The 20,953-nt window shown below is 43.5% G+C and overlaps 1 protein-coding gene across 1 annotated transcript in view; it reads left to right on the forward strand.

The window, feature by feature from the left end:
- LOC127572471 (nipped-B-like protein) overlaps positions 1–20,953 on the forward strand; it is a 469,472-nt gene that overhangs the window by 307,205 nt on the left and 141,314 nt on the right. The window contains exon 19 of the mRNA XM_052019793.1: positions 6,189–6,332. Within this exon, the coding sequence (XP_051875753.1) occupies positions 6,189–6,332 (144 nt within the window). The remainder of the gene's footprint in view (positions 1–6,188; positions 6,333–20,953) is intronic.

Genomic DNA, 20,953 nt, shown 5'->3' on the forward strand with positions numbered 1-20,953 from the left:
AGTCTGACCTTCACCTCCTCTTGCCATAGCCTCCACTCTAACAATGGCCACTCTGCTTATACCTAGCTTCCTTTTATTTGCTGCCGTTCATCAGCCAATTAACTGGTAACAGTTTGCAGATGTGCCTCGTTTAGACTCCTTTTTCAATCTTTTTATTGAATTTCAAATTAATCAAAATAATATACATAACATTAATGATTACACGCATGGTGCGAAGAGATTGGGATAACAATAATAACAGTTAATATATATATATATATATATATATATATATACTCACAATCAGTAAAATATATAATCTGCACCTCCCGCTCTCTTGCTAAGTGAGCGTGATACAAAAAAAATTGGGAAGAAATTTAATTACATGAAAAGAGAAACCCTAAATCAAAAAAAATGATAAACAAAAACAAACCAAAAGCTTCAAAACAAAACTGGACTGATATTTCTTCGGTTAAAAAAATTATTATGGTGTTAGTTCTGCTCCTCTATATTCAAAGGTTATTGAAAGGGATTCGAAAAAGGTCAGCTTATATCATATGGAAATACTGAATAAATGGACTCCAAACTTCCTCAAATTTAAGCGAAGGATCAACAGTACCACTCCTAATTTTTTCTAAGTTTAAACATGTTGTAGTTTGAGAAAATCATTGAAATGCTGTAGGAGGTATAGGGTCCTTCCATTTAAATAGAATGGATCTCTTGGCCATTAATGTAACAAAAGCAATCATACGACAAGCAGAAGCGGATAAATGGCCAGAATCCATCATTGGTAACCCAAAAATTGCAGTAATAGGATGGGGTTGTAAATCAATATTCAATACAGTTGAAATAATATTAAAAATGTCTTTCCAATATTTTTCCAAAAGAGGACAGGGCCAAAACATATGTATCAGGGAAGCCACCTCCAAATTACATCTGTCACATATAGGATTTATATGGTGATAAAAACGGGCTAACTTGTCCTTAGACATACGGGTCTTGTGAACCACCTTAAACTGTATCAAAGAGTGTCTAGCACACATTGAAGATGTATTAACTAATTGTTGAATTTTTTTCCATGTCTCTGTGGGTAAAAGTATCTGGAGTTCTCTTTCCCATTCATTCTTAATTTTATCAAGTGTCTCTAGACGTATTTTCATAATCAGATCATAAATTATTGCTATCAAGCCCTTCTGATAAGGATTAAAACCTAAAAATTTTTCCATAATTTCAATTTTATATGGTATCGGAAGGTAAAATAACTTTTTAAAAAATTTCTAATCTGTAAATATTGGAAAAAAATGTGATCTTAGGCAAATTGTATTTATTAGACGGCTGTTCAAAAGACAAAAAACAGTTATCAATGAATAAATCATGAAAGCATGTTATTCCATTTTCCATAAAGAAAAAGCTAATGTTGCCTCGTTTAGACTCTTGCAAGGTGAAACTCACAAGCACGCGCACAGAGACTCGCCTCTTTTCAAAGGTCCCACTCCAAAATCCCACTATATTCTTTGATAGTCCTTTGCACTGTCCACAACTCCACCAATCTTGGTGCCATCCACAAACTTGCTTATCCACCCACCTATATTTTCATCCAAATAATTGATTTTTATCACAAACAGAGGTCCCAGCACTGATCCTTGTGGAACACTATTGGTCACGGATCTCCAGCCAGAGTAACAGCCTTCCAGTTCTACTCTCCCAACTTCTATGGGCAAGCCAGTTCTGAATCCAAACTTTCAATTCACCTTGGATCCCATGTATCTTTATCTTCTGAATCAAGTTGACTAAATTAAATACCTCTCTTGCCCTACCTACCTTGCCGTCCTTGTCCTTTCCTCTTATTTGAACAAACCAGTCCTGATCTCTGTGCAATCACTTTAAACAACCTCCACATGTCTGAAAACAAATTGGATTTCCCAATTAACTCTCTTAGTCTGATGCCTTTATAACTTGCCCTGCCCCAATTTAATACTTTCCTGCAAGGTCCACTCTTATCCTTATTCATAGCTATCTTAAAGCTTAAAAGAGTTGTGAACACTGTTTCCCAAGTGTTCACCCACTGAAAGGTCAGTCACCTGGCCAGGCTCATTCCCCAGTACAAGATCCAGTATAGCCTCCCATCTAGTTGGACTATCCACATACTGCTTCAAGAAATCCTCTTGGACACACCTAACAATTTTGCCCTATCCAAACATTTTACACTAAAAAGTTCCCAGTCTATGTTGGGGAAGTTGAAGTCACCCACAATGATAACCCTGTTGTTTTTGCTCCTTTTCATAATCTGCCTACATATCTTCTCTTCAATGTCCCTGTGGCTGTTTGGAGGTCTAACCCCATCAGAGTGCATTCAGGATAGTTTCCCAGAGCAATGCATTGCAGAGCTAACCAGGGAAAGGGTCTGTAGCCTTCAATTCTTTGGCGATTCAAGTACTCATCTAGATACTTATTAAATGTCAGAAGTATTTTTTTTAACACAGGATGTCAGAGAGTGGTAGGTGCATGGAACGCACTGCCAGCAGAGGTTGTGGGGGCAGATACATTAGGGACATTTAAGAGACTCCTAGATAGCCACATGAATTATAGAGAAATGGAGGGCTATGTGGGAGGGAAGGGTTCGATAGATATTAGAGCAGGATAAAATATCGACACAATATTGTGGGTCATGGCCCTGTACTGTGCTGTAATGTTCTAAATGAGTGAGAGTACCTGCCTCTAACACCCTCTCAGGCAGTGCATTTCAAACTGCAATTATCTGGGTGAAAATTCTTTCTTATATTCCCTCTAAACGTATTGGAAAAGTTCATGACTGTCTACCCTCTCTAGCCCCTCAATCTTGTCAGGTCCCTCCTCAGCCTTCTCCACACCTAGAAAAACAAACCCAGTCTACCCAGCCTCTCCCCATACTGAGACACTCCATCCCAGGCAATGTCCTGGTGAATCTCTTCTGCACCCTCTCCATCTTGCTGCATCGTTTCAACACGAAACATCGGCAGTTCCGTCCTCCCACAGATGCTGCTTGATCTCATAGATTCCTCCAGTAGATTGTTTGTTGCTTCAGATTCCATCATCTGCAGTCTCTTGTGTGTACATCCTTTCTGTACTGTCATCCAAAACAGCACACAATATTTCACCTGTGGCTTCACCAGCATTTTATAAAACTGTACCATAACCTTCCTGCTGTTGTACTCTATCCCCTGGCTAATATGCCCAAGCCTCTTATATGCCTTCTTTACCACCCTATCAACATGTGCTGCCACCTTCAGGGATCTTTGGACTTGGACACCAAGGTTCATCTGTTCCTCAATTCTTTCTCTGGCCCAACCATTCATTGTGTATATTCTATCCTTATTTAACCTCCTGAAATGCATCCTTTGCATTTATCAGATTAAATTCCATTTGCCATTGCTCTGCCCAACTTAACAGCTGATGGAGTCATACAGCACAGAAAGAGGCTATTCAGCCCAACTCATCCATGCCGAGCCAGATTCTAATTTAAGCTGGTTCCATTTCCCCGCATTTGGCCCATATCCCTCTCAGCCTTTCCTATCCAAGTACCTTTTAAATGTTGTTAATGTACCTGCCTCAACCACTTCCTCTGGCAGCTCATTCCATAAATGGACCATTCTCTGAAACAGTTGCCCCTCAGGTTTCCATTAAATCCCTGCCCTCTCATCTTAAACCTACGCCCCCTAAGTTCTTGATGAGAAAACTGTGCACATTCACCTTGTCTATGCCCCTCAGAATTTTATACACCTCTTTAAGATCACCCATTATTCTCCTATACACCAATGGAAAAAGATTAATATCTTTTTATAGCCTGAGACTCTCCTCCTCACTATCGACACACCACCAATTCTGTATGGTAACTTGCATGTACTTTAATATAGTTTATGACTTTATATGAGGCAAGGCCATTATTCTTTATTCAGGTTAATCATGTTTGGTAATATTAGACCATAAGATATAGGAGCAGAATGAGGCCATTCGGCCCATCGAGTCTGCTTCGTTGTTCAATCATGGCTGATTTATTTTTCCCTCTCAACCCCATTATCCTGCCTTCTTCCCGTAACCTTTGACATCCTTGCTAATTAAGAACCTATCAAGCTCCGCTTTAAATATACCCAATGACTTGGCCTCCACAGCTGTCTGTGGCAATGAATTCCACAGATTCACCATCCTCTGACGAAAGAAATTCCTCCTCATCTGTCATCTCATGATGCCATTTTCAAAGAAGTTGATTTAACTTGAGAATAAAATATGCATCAAATCAAACTCCAACAGTGTCAGAAATTCTTAGCAGGAATATTGAAGCATTATGATCTAATTGTTTTAATTACCTGGGCAATCCACTGTCACCAGGTAGAATCATAGAGTTGTACAGCATGGAAATAGGCTACTTGGCCCCCATGTCCTTGCCAGTCCAACCATCTGTATTAAACATAGAACAGTACAGCACAGTACGGGCCCTTTGGCTCACGATGTTGTGCTGACCTATATGAACAACTACTCCCTGATCAATCTAACCCTTCCCTCCTACACAGCCCATAACCCTCCATTTTACTTGCTTCCATGTGCCTATCTAAAAGTCTTTTAAATTTCCCTGTTGTATCAGCCTCTGTTACCACCCCAGGCACCCACCAGTCTCTGTGCAAAAGAAAACCTACCTCTGAAATCTCCCCTAAACTTCCCTCCTCTGACTTTAAACTGATGTGTCCTCTGGTATTGGCCATTGCCGCCCTGGGGAAACGGCACTAGCTGTGCACTCTATCTGTGCCCCTCATAATCTTTGTCAAGTCGCCTCTCATCCTGCATTGCTCTGAAGAGAAAAGCCTTAGCTTGCTCAACCTTTCCTCCTCAGATATGTTCTCCAATCCAGGCAGCATCCTGATAAATCTCCTCTGCACCCTCTCAAAAGCTTCCATATCATTCTTATAATATGATTAGAACTGAACACAATACTCCAAGTGTGGTCTAACCTGAGTTTTGTAGAGCTGTAACATTACCTCACGGCTCTTGAACTCAATCCCCCGACTAATGAAGGCCAGCGCACCATACACCTTCTTAATCACCCTAGCAGCGCACGACAACTTTGCGGGATCTATGGACTTGGACCCCAAGATCCCTCTGTTCCTCCACACTGCTAAGAATCCTGCTATTAACCTTGTAACCTTGTACTCCGCCTTCAAGTTCATTCTTCCAAATTGTATAAAGTCACACTTTTCCAGATTGAACTCCAGCTGCCACCTCTCCACCCAACTCTGCATCCTAAATCCTGTGGTAGCCTACGACAAACTTCTAAACTATCCACAACACCTCCAATCTTTGTGTCATCTGCAAACTTACTAATCCATCCCTCCACTTCCTCATCCAAGTCATTTATAAAACTCTCAGAGCAGGAGTCCCAAAACAGATCCCTGTGGAACACCACTAGTCACCAACCTCCCAGCAGAATACACTCCATCTTCTACCATTCTCTGCCTTCTGTGGGCAAGCCAATTCCGAATCCACACAGCCAAATTTCCATGGATCCCATGCCTTCTGACTTTCTGGATGAACCTTCCTTGGGAACCTTGTCAAATGCCGTACTAAAGTCCATATACACCACATCCACCACTCTACCTTCATCAATTTGTTTTGTCATCTCCTTGAAAAAACTCAATTAGGCTCGTGAGGCATGACCTGCCCCTCTCAAAGCCATGCTGACTTTCCCTATGAAGACAATGCTTCTCCAAATATTTGTACATCCTGTCCCTAAGAATCCTCTCCAATAGCTTTCCCACCACTGATGTAAGACTCAATGGTCTATAATTCCCAGGATTATTCCTATTACCTGTCTTGAACAAAGGAACAACATTTGCCATCCACCCCCATGGCCAGGGAGGATGCAAATATCATTGTCAATGCCCCAGCAGTCTCTTCGGTCAATAATGTTATGAATTCAGCACCACAGTGTCAACCTGTACTTCTGCCTCTCAGTCGTGCTGTTTGTAATGGGCCTGATGAACAGTCAAGGGCTGTGGGAATTTGTTTAAGGCACGTAGTAGTAATTAGCCAATCAATTGGGGCATTCTGCTGGGGAATGCCTACAAATAACTCATTCAGAATTACAGAGTTCATAGGTCTGGAAAGATAGCTTAAAGCAGGAAAGCATACAGTTTGCATCCACTGTTTCAAGCACTCCATTCTTCTATCCCAAAATACAGGTTCACCAGTTCAGTAACAAGTCAACAGAAATGGCCTTGCGAGTAGCTTCACTTGATTATCTCGGAACAGTAGCAGCACGGCTGAGGAAAGACGCTGTATCCTGCAAAATGGATCGGGAGTCAATCAACCGGATACTCAAACAGGTGGGAGAATGAATCATGGTCATTCATGAATGGGGTAAATAGGCAGTCCTGGGATGGGAGAAAGCAACAGCAGTCTGGGAGTAGTGGAGATCTATGCTGATTTCTGGAGGAATGGGAAGGATCGATGTACATTGAAGTACCTCCAACAGGAAACACCTATTGGTGCAACCAACCTACCCCACAGAATTGAAATAACTTCACCACCCAAAATTATGTAATCTCTTGGGAGACCAAAAAAAAGATTAAAAATCTGGATCTATTTGGGGGAAGGGGGAAATCTGGGAAGTTCCTCTTGGACAAGATGTTGTTGGGGCTGCATTTGGAAGATTGTGTTTAGTTTTGGTCATCCTGCTATAGGAAAGATGCCATTAAGCTGGAAAGAGTGCTGAGGTGACATATGAGGATATTGCCAGGACTCAAGGGGCTGAGATATGGAGACAGGTTGAGAAGGTTGGGACTTTATTCATCGGAGCGTAAGAGAATGAGGGGTGATCTTATAGAGGTGTATAAAATCATGAGGGGCATAGAAAGGGTTAATGAACAGTCTTTTTTTCCAGAGAAACAAAGGGCTGCAGATGCTGGAGTCTAGAGGAAAAACACAATGATGCTGGAGGAACTCAGCAGGCCAGGCAGCATCCGTAGAGAAAAGCAAGTGGTTAACATTTTGGGTCAGGACCCATCTTCAGGACTGAAGCTAGGAAAAGGGGAAGACCAATATATAGTAGGGAAAGCAGAGCAGTGATAGGAGGACAAAAGAGGGGAGGCGGGGAGGACACAAGGTGGTAATAAGTAGGTGCAAGTAAGAGATAGTGATAGGCAGGTGCAGGGGAGGAGGGGAGTGCAGATCCACTGGGGGATGGGTCAAAGGTAAGGAGAGAAAGGGAAAAAAGGGCTTGAAAAAAGAGAGAGAGGCTAGGAAAGGGAAGAAGTGAAGAAACATGGTGGGGGTGGGGATTACTTAAAGTGGTAGAATTCATTGTTCATGCCGTTAGGCTGCAAGGTTCCAAGACGGAAAATGAGGTGCTTTTCCTCCAGTTTGTGCTTGGAATTCTCCTGGCAGTGGAGGAGGCCGAGGACTGACATATCTATGATACTGTGGGAGGAGAAGTGACCGGCAACAGGGAGATGCAGATTGTGGTTACAGACAGAGTGCAGGTGTTCTGTGAAACGGTCACCGAGTCTGCGTTTGATCTCACCAATGTAGAGGGGGCCACACCTGGAGAACCAAATGCAGTGGATGATATTAAGGGAGGTGCAGGTGAATCTCTTTCTCACTTGAAAGGACTGTTTTGGTCTGTGTTGCACCTATGGCAGGGGCAGTGGAAAGTTCCCGGGGTGGGAGTGGGATGGGTGGGGTGGAGGAGTGAACGAGGGAGTCGTGGAGAGAGCCGTCCCTGCGAAAGGCAGAAAGGGTGGGGAGGAGAAGATATGCTTGGTAGCGGGGTCCCGTTGGAGATGGTGGAAGTGGTGGAGAATGATGTGTTGGCTATTTAGGCTGGTGGGATGAAATGTGAGGGCAAGAGGGACCATATCCCTGTTGCATCTGGGAGGGGTGGGGGTGAGAGCAGAGGTGCAGGAAATGGCAGAGATATGGATGAAAGCTCTCTCGATCACAGTCGGGGAAGCCCCGGTTAGAAAAGAAGTTGGACATCTCAGATGACCTGGAGTGGAAAGCTTCATCATAGGAGCAGATGCGGCAGAGGCAGAGAAATTGAGAAAAAGGAGTAGCATCCTAGCAGGAGACAAGGTGGGAGGAGCTGTAATCGAGGTAGCTGTGGGTGTCAGTGGGTTTGTATAGAAGATGTCAGTACATAAGGAATCTCCTGAGATAGAGATGGAAAGATCAAGGAAGGAGAGAGAGGTGTCAGAGATAGTCCAGTTGAATTGGAAACCATTGTGAAAATTCATGGCGAAATTTATGAAACTGTCGAGTGTTGCACGGGTACAAGACGTGGCACCAATGCAGTCGTCAATATAACGGAGAAAGAATTGAGGAATGGGGCTGGAGTAGGCTTGGAACAGAGACTGTTCAATATAGTCAATGAGAGAGGCGAGTGCCCATAGCAATGCCCTTGGTCTGTAGAAACTGAGAGGAATCGAAAGCGAAGTTGTTTAGGGCGAAGGCAAGTTCAGCCAGGTGGAGGAGAGTGTTAGTGGAAGGGGACTGGTTTTGTCTTTGATCAAGAAAGAAGCGGAGGGCAGTGAGGCCATCATGATGGGGAATGGAGATATATAGGGACTCGACGTCCATGGTGAAGATGAGGTTGTGCGTGCTGGAGAACTTAAAGCTATGGAAGAGTTGGAGAGCTTTTGATGTGTCACAGACATAGATGGGAAGAGATTGGACCAGGGGTACAGGATAGTGTCCAGGTATGAGCCCCATGGAGCAAGAGCATGCGGAGACAATAGGTCTGCCAGGACAGTCCACCTTGTGGATTTTGGGGAGGAGATAGAAGTGGGCAGTCCTAGGTTGCGGGACTATCATGTTGGTTGCTGTGGGGGAGGCGGGGGGAGATCTCCCGAGGTAATGAGGTCAGTGATGGTGCGGGAGATAATGTCCTGGGGGTCTTTGGTGGGGTCATGGTTCAGGGGTAGGTAGGAGGAAGTGTCCAAGAGTTGGCATCTGGCCTCTGCAAGGTTGGGAATCAAGAACTAGAGGGCATACGTTTAAGGTGAGAGGGGAGAGATTTAATAGGAACCTGAAGGCAACTTTTTTTCACCTAGAGGGAGATCCATGTATGGATTGAGCTGCCAGAGGAAGTGGTTGAGGCAGGTAAATTAACAACATTTAAAAGTTACTTGGACAGGTACATGGATAGGAAAGGTTTAGAGGGATGTGGTCTGGAGAGAGGTGAGATTTTGCTAGCAGCTGACAGGAATATAGTTATATACTCAAGATCTGACATTTTAAAACTGAAATCTGCAATGGAAATTACTACAGGAAATAATGTGCTTTTAAGCTGTTTAAATGCATTAACGATCTTACGAATGCTGGACAGACTCGACAGAACACCCAGAAGGCAAATACAGCAGCTGGAAGTGTCAGTGAGCCCTCCATTGTGTCAGAAAATGGTCATCAGGAAGGGCTTCAGGTAAGACTGAAGCCCAGGGGCTTAAGAGCACCACCCCCCCCCCACCCCCCCCCCCCAACCACCCCAAGCATCCTTCTCGCCAATGTGCAGTCAGTGGATAACAAGACAGAAGACCTTAGAGCAAGATTGCTTTATCAGAGAGATATGAGGGACTGCTATGTACTCTATTTCACAGAGACATGGCTCACCCTCAACTCTCCTGACAGATCGCTCTAGCCAGAGGGATTTTTGATCCACCACATAGACCAAACAGCAGTGTTGGGTAAAGGAAAAGGTGACGGCATCTACTTTATGATAAACTCATCACGGTGCACAGGTGTGATGGTCTTGTCCCATTCCTGCTCCCCTGACCTGAAACATCTGGCAGTAAAATGCGGACAGTTCTACCTACCAAGAAAGTTCTCCGCTGTCATCCTGACTGCAGTCTACACCTCACCTCAGGCAGACATCAAGCTGGCACTTGAGGAACTAAGTGCTGTAATCAACAATGAAGTAGTGTACCGCCATGCCTGTCTCATCATGGCGGGAGACTTTAATCAGGCTAGCTTGAAGAAGTCTCTGCCTAACTACCATCAACACATCACCTGCAACATGAGAGGACCCAACACACCTGACCACTGCTATACCACCATCAGGAATGCTTTCTGCTCCATCCTTCACCCGCATTTTGGTAAATCTGACCACCTAGCTGTGCTTCTTCTGCCTACGTACAGACAGACCTGACGAGCGCAGCACCAGTGAAGAGGACTACGAAGAGCTGGATGGGAGAGGTGGAGGACGAACTCGGGAATGCTCTAAGTTGATGGACTGCACCATGTTCAAGGATTCCTCATCGGACCTAAACGAATATGCCGCAGTCATCCCTGACTTCATGTGTTTGGATGTGTACCCACAAAAATACTGAGTCTTCCCCATCCACAAGCCCTGGATGAACCAGGAAATTCATAATCTATTTAGGGCTGGCGACCCAGAGTCATCTAAGAAGTCCAGATATGACCTCCAGAAGGCCATTGTTAGCGCAAATAGGCAATTTCAGACTAAACTGGAATCACGGATGATCGCTGGACAGCTGTGGCAGGGCTTGCACAATATTACTTCCCACAAGGTGAGATTGGTTAGTATAAGTGGCAACGACCCATCACTCCTGGATGAATTCAATGCGTTTTATGCACACTTTCAAAGGGGAGCTATAGCACATCCACACGAGCCCCCACATTTCTGGATGACCTTTTAATCTCAGTCTCTGAGGCCGATGTCTAGGCACCCTTCAAGAGGGTGGACGCACGAAAGGTGTCTGGTCCAGACAGTGTATCTGGCTGAATACTAAAGATCTGTGCAGACCAACTGGCTGAAGTATTTACAGATATAGAACATACAACAGTACAGCACAGTATGGGTCCTTCAGCCCATGATGTTGTACTGACCTATATAAACCTACTCCATGATCAATCTAACCCTTCCCTCTTACACAGCCCATAACCCTCCCTTTTCCTTACATTTATGTGCCTATCTAAAGTCTCTTAAATGTCCCCATTGTATCAGCCTCTACCACTATCCCTTGCAGTGCATTCCAGGCACTCACCACTCTGTTTAAAAAAAAAACCTACCTCTGACATCTCCCCCAAACTTTCCTCCATTCACCTTAAACGGATGCCCTCTGGTATGGGTCATTGCTGCCCTGAGAAAAAGGTGCTGGCTGTGCACTCTGCCTATGCCTCTCATAATCTTATACACTTATATCAAGTCACCTCTCATCCTGCTATGCTCCAAAGAGAAAAGCCCTAGCTCACTCAACCTTTCCTCATAAAACATGTTCTCTAAAACATGTTCTGACTTTCTGAATGAGCCTTCCATGAGGAACCTTATCAAATGCATTACTAAAATCCATGTACACCACATCCACTGCTCTACCTTCATTAATATGCTTTGTCACATTTTCAAAGAATTCAACCAAGCTCATGAAGCATGACCTGCCCCTCACAAAGCCATGCTGGCTGTCCCTAATCAGCCTATGTTTCTCCAAATGCCCATAAATCCTGACTGGAAGAATCTGCCCACCACTTAAGAAAGACTCACTAGTCTGTAATTCCCAAGGTTATCCCTACTCCCTTTCTTAAACAAAGGAACAACTTTTGCGACCCTCCAATCCTCTGGCACTACTCCTGTGGCCAGTGAGGACACAAAGATCATCGCCAAAGGCAAAGCAATCTCTTCCCTCGCTTCTCGTAATAACTTTGGATATATCCCATCCGGCCCCAGTGACTTACCTTACCGTAGATCCCATGCCTCTTGACTTTCTGGATGAACCTAGATAAGATAACTTTATTAGTCACATGTACATTGAAACACACAGTGAAATACATCTTTTTGCATAGAGTGTTCTGGGGGCAACCCGCAAGTGTCGCCACGCTTCCGGCACCAACATAGCGTACCTACAACTTCCTAACCCGCACGTCTTTGAAATGTGGAAGGAAACTGGAGCACCCGGAGGAAACCCACATAGACACGGGGAGAATGTACAAACTCCTTACAGACAGTGACTGGAATTGAACCTGAGTCACTGGCGCTGTAATAGCGTAATGCCAACTGCTACACTACTGTGACTGCCCAACTATGGGGAACCTTGTCAAGTACTTCACTAAAATCCATATAGACCACATCCACCACTCTACCTTCACCAATTTGTTTTGTCACCTCCTTGAAAAACTGAATGAGGCTCATGAGGCATGACCTGCCTCTCACAAAGCCATGCTGACTATCCCTAATAAGATCCCATATGCTTCTCCAAATGCTTGTAAATCCTGTCCCTAACAATCCTCTCCAATTGCTTGCCCACCACTGACGTGAGACTCACTGGTCTATAATTCCCAGGATTATCTCTATTACCTTTCTTGAACAAGGGAATAACATTTGCTATCCTCCGATCCTCTGGTACCATTCCTGTGCCAGGGAGGACACAGATGATCATCAACACCCCAGCAATCTTTTGCATTGATTCCCGTAGTAATCTGGGGTATATCCCATCCGGACCCGGTTCTTATCTATACTGTTGTTTATCAGAAGTTCCAACGCTGCCTCTTTCTTAACCTCGACATGCTCCGGCACATTAGCCAGTCCTACCCTAACCTCACATTCGTCCAAGTCCCTCTCCCTGGTGAACACTGAAGCAAAGTATTACTTAAGGACCTTCCCTACCTCCTCCACCTCCAGGCACATGTTTCCCCATTCATCCATGAGCAGTCCTACCCCCACTCTAGTCATCCTCCTGTTGTCACGTATGTGTAGAATGCCTTGTGATTTTCCTTAATCTTACTCACCTAGGCTTTCTCATGTCCCCTTCTAGCTCTCCTAAGTCCCTTCTTAAGCTCCATCCTGGCTACCTTATAACTCTCGAGCCCTGTCTGATTTTTGCTTCCGAAACCTTTTTTTCTTCTTCCGCTTGATTAAATGTTCCACCTCTCTTGTCAATTATGGTTCCTTCACCCTACCGTCCTTTGCCTGTCTCAGTGGGATAAACCTAACCAGAAGCTATGCAAGTGTTCCCTAAACAGCCTCCACATTTCTGCTGTCTTGTGCATTTCCCTGAGAACATCTGTGGCTAATTTGCACTCGCAAGTTCCTGTCTAATACCATCATAATTAGCCCTCCCTCAATTAAATACCTTCCCATTATTGTCTGCTCCTATCTTGTCCAAGGCTATCTAAAAGATCGGGGAGCTGTGGTAGCTGTCTCCGGAATGCTGGCCCTCCAACTTATCAGGTTGATTGTCTAGTACTAGATCCAGTATGGCTTCTCCTCTAGTCAGCCTGTCCACTTACTGTGTCAGGAATCCTTCCTGGACACACCGGACGAATGCTGCCTCATCTAAACCTAAGGCGGTACCAATAAATATTAGGGAAGTTGAAGTCACCCATGACAGCAACCCTGTTATTTTTGCACCTTTGCAAAATCTGCCTACTTATCTGTTCCTCAGTGTCCCAGTGGCTATTGGGGGGCCGATAGAATTCTCCCAATAAAGTGATTGTTCCCTTCCTGTTTCTGACTTCCAACCACACTGACTCAGCAGAGGATCCTTCCACAATGTCCTCCCTTTCTGCAGCTGTGATACTATCCCTGATTAACAATGCCATTCCACCCCCACCCCCCCCCACCCTTACCTCCCTCCCGCCCTATACCTTTTGAAACATCTGAACCCCAGAACATCAAGCAGCCAATCCTGCCCTTGTGACACACAAGTCTCTGTAATGGCCACAACATTGTAATTCCATGTATTGATCTGTGCTCTAAGTTGATCACCCTTATTCTTAATACCTCTCGCATTAAAGTAAACAATTTTCAACCCATCCAACCAACTGCATTTATACCCTATCCACTACCTATCCTTCCTCACAGTCTCTGCACATTGCATCTACCTGTACATCAACTGCTCCATCATCTGACCTAACACTCTGGTTCCCATCCCCCTGCCAACCTAGTTTAAACCCTCCCCAACAGCTCTAGCAAACCTGCCCGCAAGAGCATTGCTCCCTCTCGAGTTCAGGTGTAACCTGTCCCTTTGGTACAGGTCATACATTCCCCAGAAAAGATCCCAATGATCCACAAGTCTGAAACCCTGCCCCCTGCACCAACTCTTCAGCCACGCATTTATCTGCCACATCTTCCTATTCTTTCCTTCATTGGTGTGTGGCACAGGTAGCAATCCAGAGATTAGTACCCTTGAGGTCCTACTTTTTAGCTTCCTTCCTAACTCCCAATATTCACTTTTCAGGACCTCATTCCCTTATGCTCACTATGTCATTGGTACCAATGTGTACCACAACTTCTGGCTGCTCACCCTCCCCCTTCAGAATGCTGTGGACTCGATTCCAGACGTCTCTGACTCTGGCACCTGGGAACTAACATACCATCTTGGAGTCTGGTTCTCACCCACAGAATCTTGTGTCTGTTCCCCTAACCAATGAATCCACTATCATTATCACTCTACTCTTCTTGCCACCACCCCCCCCCCCACCTCCCCCGCTTCCCCTTCTGAGCCAAGAGCCAGATTCAGTGTCAGAGACTGGCCGTGGTGGCTCTGCTCTGGTAGGTTGTTCCTCACAACAGTATCCAAGTCGTATACTTGTTATTGAGGGGAACAGCCACAGGGGTACCCGGCACTGACTGCCTATTCCCTTTCCCTCTCCCAACAGTCACCCAGCTACCTACATCCTGCAACCTAGGTGTGACCACTAGTCGACAGCGAGGAAGGCTATCAAAGCTTGCAAACTGATCTAGACCAGCTGGGAAAATGGCAGATGGAATTTAATGCAGACAAGTGTGAGGTTATGCACTTTGCGATGACAAACCAGGGTATGACTTGCACAGTGAATGGTAGGGCACTGAGGTGTGCGGTAGAACAAAGGGACCAGGGAATACAGATGCATAATCCCTTGAAAGTGGCATCACAGGTAGATAGGGTTGTAAAGAGAACTTTTGACACTGTTCATAAATCAGGGCATTGAGTACAGGAGTTGGGATGTTATGTTGAGGTTGCATAAGACGTTGGTGAGGCCAAATTTAGAGTATTGTGTACAGTTCTGGTCACCTACCTACAGGAAAGATATCAATAAGCTTGAAAGAGTGCAGAGAAAATTTACACAGATGTTGCCAGGACTTGAGGACATGAGTTACAAGGATAGGTTGAATAGGTTAGGACTTTATTCCCTGGAGTGCAGGAGAATGAGGGGAGATCTTACAGAAGGATAAGATAAGATATTTATTTATTTGTCACGTACATCAAAACACACAGTGAAATGTATCTTTTTGCGTCACTGAGAATGTTCTGGGGGCAGCCTGCGAGTGTCACCATCTTCCAGCGCCAACATAGCATGTCCACAGCTCCTAACCTGTACGTCTTTGGAATGTGGGAGGAAACTGGAGCACCCGGAAGAAACCCACGCAGACTCATGGGAAGAACATATAAGCTCCTTACAGACAGCGGCAGGAATTGAACCCGGGTTGCTGGCGCTGTAATAGCATTGCATTAATCTCTACACTACAAAATTATGAGGGGTATAGATAGGGTGAATGCATGCAGGCTTTTTCCCCTCAGGTTGGGTGAGGCTAGAACTAGAGGTCATAGGTTTAGGGTGAAAGGTGAAATAGTTAAGGGGAATCTGAGGGGGAACTACTTCACTCAGAGGCTGGTGCGAGGGTGGAATGAGCTGCCAGCAGAAGTGTTGGATGCGGGTTCAATTGTAACATTTAAAAGGAGTTTGGATGGGTACATGAATGAGAGGGGTATGGAGGGCTATGGTCCGGGTGCAAGTAGATGGGACTAGGCAGAAAACCAGACCCTCATGGACTAGATGGGCTGAAGGGCCTGATTCTGTGCTGTAGTTCTCTATGACTCCCAAATGATTCATCCAGCTCCAGTTTCCTAACATGGCCTGCAAGGAGCTGCAGCCGGGTGCAGTTCTCACAGGTGTAGTCATCAGAGACACTGGAGGACTCCCTGACTTCCCACATCCTGCAAGAGGAGCATACCACTGCCCTAACTGCCATTCCTACTGTTCTAGCTGTGCAATACGAAAGAAAGAGACCTTACCAGAACCTCACCTTGGCCTGCACTCACTCACTCACTCACTCACTCACTCACGCACGCACGCCAAAGCCTCAGCTCTCCACTCCAAAGTAGTCACTCCACTTGACCCTAACTTTTTGTTGGCAGCTGCTGCCCAATTAGCTAATCAACGAGGTTTGCTCTTTTAACTCCTTCCCACTTTCGCTTTTGCTCCTGCAAAGTGAAACTCATCAGCAACGAGACTTACTCTTTTTAATCTTTCCCGCTCATGTTCAACCTCTCGCTTCTGCAGTCTGAGGTTTCCACCTGCTTCAAAAAGGCATCTATTGTACAGGTGTCCAAAAAGAGCGTGGTGACCTTCAATGACTATCGTCTGGTAGCGTTTATATCAGTCGTAATGAGGTGCTTCAAGAGGTTGGTTATGGTGTGAATCAACTCCTGCCTCAGAGATGACCTGGATTCACTCCAAGTTGCGACCACCACAACAGGTCAACAGCAGATGCAATTTCTCTGGCTCTTCACTCTGCTCTGCACCATCTGGACAACAGGAACATATATGCCAGTTTCCAGTTCATTGACTACAACTTGGCATTCAACACAATCATCCCATCCAAACCTATCATCAAGCTTCAAGACCTGGGCCTCTGTACGTCCCTCTGCAACTGGATCCTTGACTTCCTCATCAGCAGACTTCATTTAGTGAAGATTGGTAACAACATCTACTCGCTGACCATAAACACTGGTGCACCTCAAGGCTACGTGTTTAGCCCCCTGCTCTACTCCCTATACACACGTGACTGTGTGGCTAAGCACAGCTTCAATGCCACATACAAATTCGCTGATGACACCTGGATGAATCACAGGTGGTGATGTCAGTGTACAGAAGTGAGATAGGACACCTATATTTTCCAATACTTTATATTCCAAAAATATATACGGAAGACATATGCCTTTTCTTTTTACAATATTTTTATTAAATCCATGAAAAAAATACAGAGTACATGCATCAAGAAAGAGAGTGAAAATACTACTGAATACCTTGTGTTAAGTCGTACTTAGGATTGCAATACTCTAAATCAATAATCACATTTAGTAGTTTTGTTAATAAAGGAAGAAAAAATCGAAATATTTTATTACAAAAAAAAATCTACCCCCACTACCAAAACCTGAAGCTGTTGGATAGAAGAAACAGCAAGGAAAAACCTTAAAAAAAAGTACAGTGTCAGCCAATATCTGCATTTTAGTCCCCAAATCAGAGATTTTGAAAATAATTCAAAAAGGGTCCCCACAGGGCTTGAAAGTCTAGGTTAGATTCAAAAGCTGAACAGCGAATCTTCTCTAGATTCAAGTATGACATAACATCCTGTAACCATTGAACATGCATAGGCGGAGTAGCTTCCTTCCATTTAAGCAATACTGCTCTCCTGGCTATAAGAGAAATAAAAGCCAGAATATGCAAATCAGAAGCCTTCAAAGTTATATCTTTTTCTCCAACAATCCCAAGTAGTGCAGTCAAAGGATTAAGTTTAAAATTTATTTTAAAAAGTACAGAAAAAGTATAAAAGACCTCATCCAATATTTCTTAAGACTCTGACACGTCCAAAACATGTGAATTAAGGAAGCCACTCTTATTGCATTTATCACATTAAGGAGATATATCAGAATAAAAACAGGATAGTTTATCTTTTGACAAGTGAGCTCTATGGACCACTTTAAATTGAAGGAGAGAATGATGAGCACATAATGATGAAGTATTAACCAACTTGAAAATTTCATTCCTAGTTTCCTCGGAAATTGACATCTACAAATCTTGTTCCCAAGCGTTTTTAATTTTATCTAGTGGCACCTTACTCATTCCTAATAATCTGTCATAAATATTAGATATTGAGGCATCCTGAAAGAGTTCCAAATTAAAAATTACATCTAATAAATTCGTATCAGGACACAAAGAGATTGAGATCGAAGAAAATCTCTAATTTGTAAATATCTTTAAAAAAAATGAGTTTTTGGTAAATTATACTTGGTAGACAATTGTTCAAATGAAGAAAGGTTTCCTCCAAACAGATCTTGAAAACAAGTAATACCTAATTTGTCCCTCTCTTTAAAAACTACATCAATCATTGAAGGTTTAAAAAAATAATTAGAGAAAATGGGACTGGACAAAGAAAAACTCAATAAACCAAAATATTTTCTAAATTGTAACCAAATTGTAACCTTGTTCAAAAAAGGTAGTAGGGATAGTCCAGGGAATTACAGACCGGTGAGCCTTACATCTGTGGTGGGTAAGCTGTTAGAAAGGATTCTAAGGGATAGGATCTATGAACACCTGGAGAATAATGACTGATTAGGGACAGCCAGCATGGATTTGTGAAGGGAAGATCTTGCCTCACAAGCCTGATAGAGTTCTTTGAGGAGGTGACGAGGAAGATTGATGAGGGTAGTGTGGTGGATGTGGTCTATATGGATTTTAGTAAGGCGTTTGATAAGGTTCCTCATGGTAGGCTTCTTCAGAAGGTCAGAGGCCAAGGGATCCAAGGAGGCTTGGCTGTGTGGATTAGGGAATTGGCTTGCCTGTAGAAAGCAGAGGGTTGTGGTGGAAGGAGTGCCCTCGGATTGGAGGGCAGTGACTAGTGGTGCCCCACAGGGATCGGTTCTGGGACCTCTACTTTTTGTGATATTTATAGATGACTTAGATGAGGGGGTGGAAGGCTGGGTTAGTAAGTTTGCGGATGACACTAAGATTGGCGGTGTTGTGGATAGTGTGGAGGGCTGTCAGAACTGTGGAGGGATATTGATAGGATGCAGAGCTGGGCTGACAAGTGGCAGATGGAGTTCAATCCGGAGAAGTGTGAGGTGGTACACTTTGGAAGGACAAACTCCAGGGCAGAGTACAAGGTAAATGGCAAGGTACCTGGCAGTGTAGAGGAGCAGAGGGACCTGGGGGTTCATATTCACAGTTCACTGAAAGTTGCCTCACAGGTGGATAGAACAGTTAAGAATGCCTATGGGATGTTAGCCTTCGTAAGTCGTGGGATTGAGTTTAAGAGCTGCGAAGTGATGATGCAGCTTTACAAAACTCTAGTTAGACCACACTTAGAGTACTGTGTTCAGTTCTGGTCGCCGCATTATAGGAAGGATACCAGGATGCTGCCTGGATTAGAGCGTATGGAATATGAGGAGAGGCTTAAGGTGCTAGGGCTTTATTCGCTGGAAAGGAGGAGGATGAGGGGAGACATGATAGAGGTATATAAAATATTGAGAGGAATGGATAGAGTAGACAGCCAGTGCCTCCTTCCCAGGGCACCAATGCTCAAGACGAGAGTGTATGGCTTTAAGATTATGGGTGGGAGGTTCAGGGGAGATGTCAGAGGGAGGTTTTTCACCCAGAGAGTGGTTGGTGCATGGTTGGTACCTGGGGTGGTGGTGGAGGCAGATACATTGGACAGGTTCAAGAGTTTATTGGATAGGCACATGGAGGAATGTGAGATAGAGGGATATGCGGGAGGAAAGGTTTAGGTAGTGTGAGTGTGGTTTGATGGATGGCACAACATGGTGGGCCGAAGGGCCTGTTTTGTGCTGTATGGTTCTATGGTTCAAATCCTCAAGGCATGTTTAACTACTAAATTATCTGTTAGTTTATTTAATGACATTTGAAGTGAAGAACCAAGCAAAGAGATAATAGAAAATTTTTTAAGACTTAATTTCCGAAGAGACCCATACTGGACAAGCCTCTTGATTAATGTAATGTAACTAAAATGTAAGATTTCGTATATTGACTGCCCAGTAATAAAATCTAAAATTAGGTAAGGCTAAACTTCCATTCTTTTTAACCTTCTGAAGGTGAACTTTATTTAATCTAGGATGTTTATTATTCCATATGTAAGAAGATATAATTGACTCAAGAGAGTCAAAAAAGGATTTAGGAATAAAAACAGGTAAAGCCTGAAATAGATATTTAAATTTAGGTAAAATATTCATTTTAATAACATTAATTCGACCAATCAATGATATAGAAAGGGGGGACCAACTTGATAAAACCCTTTTCACATAGTGAAGCAAGGTGAAAAAATTTTCTTTAAATAAATGCTTATAATTTTTAGTAATTGACACCCCCAGATAGGTAAAATGATTTCTTACAATTTTAAAAGGAATGTTAATATCAAATGGTACCAAGTTATTCAGAGGAAAAAGTTCACTCTTGTATAAGTTCAATTTGTAGCCTGAAAAATGACCAAAGCGAGAAAGTAAAGAAAGCACAGGAGGTAACGAGGCTTCAACATTAGATATAAAAAGTAATAAATCACCAGCATATAGAGAAACTTTATGGTTAATACCTCTTCTGGAGATACCAAAGATAGCTCTAGATTCTCGGAAAGAAATAGCAAAAGGTTCTAAATCAAAGAGCAAAGGGCTCAAAGGACATCCCTGTCTGGTTCCACATTGAAGTTTAAAAGGTTTAGAATTTTGAAAATTAGTGAGAACTCAAGCAGAAGGGGATAAATAAAGTAATTTAAACCATTGGATAAAATCAGGCCCAAAATTAAATTTCTCTAGGGTTTTAAATAAGTAATTCCATTCAATCCGATCAAAGGCCTTCTCAGCATCTAAAGATATCACACATTCCGATATTTCCTTAGAGGGAGAATAAATAATATTCAATAAACGACGAATATTGAGAATATCGCTTTTTAATAAAACCAGTCTGATCATCGGATATAATTGAAGGTAAGATATTCTCCAATCTACAAGCTAGAACTTTAGATAAAATTTTAACATCCACATTAAGTAGCGAAATTAGTCTGTATGAAACACATTCTGTTGGGTTCTTATTTTTCTTAAGAATAAGTGAAATAGAAGCTTCATAAAAAGATTGTGGTAGTCTTCCCAATTTAAAAGAATCTGAAAAGACAGCACATAAATGAGGTATAAGCAAAGAGGAAAAGGCCTTATAGAATTCTCCGGGAAAT

The sequence above is a fragment of the Pristis pectinata genome, chromosome 7 (assembly GCF_009764475.1).
Source record: "Pristis pectinata isolate sPriPec2 chromosome 7, sPriPec2.1.pri, whole genome shotgun sequence".
NCBI classification, from domain to species: Eukaryota; Metazoa; Chordata; class Chondrichthyes; order Rhinopristiformes; family Pristidae; genus Pristis; species Pristis pectinata.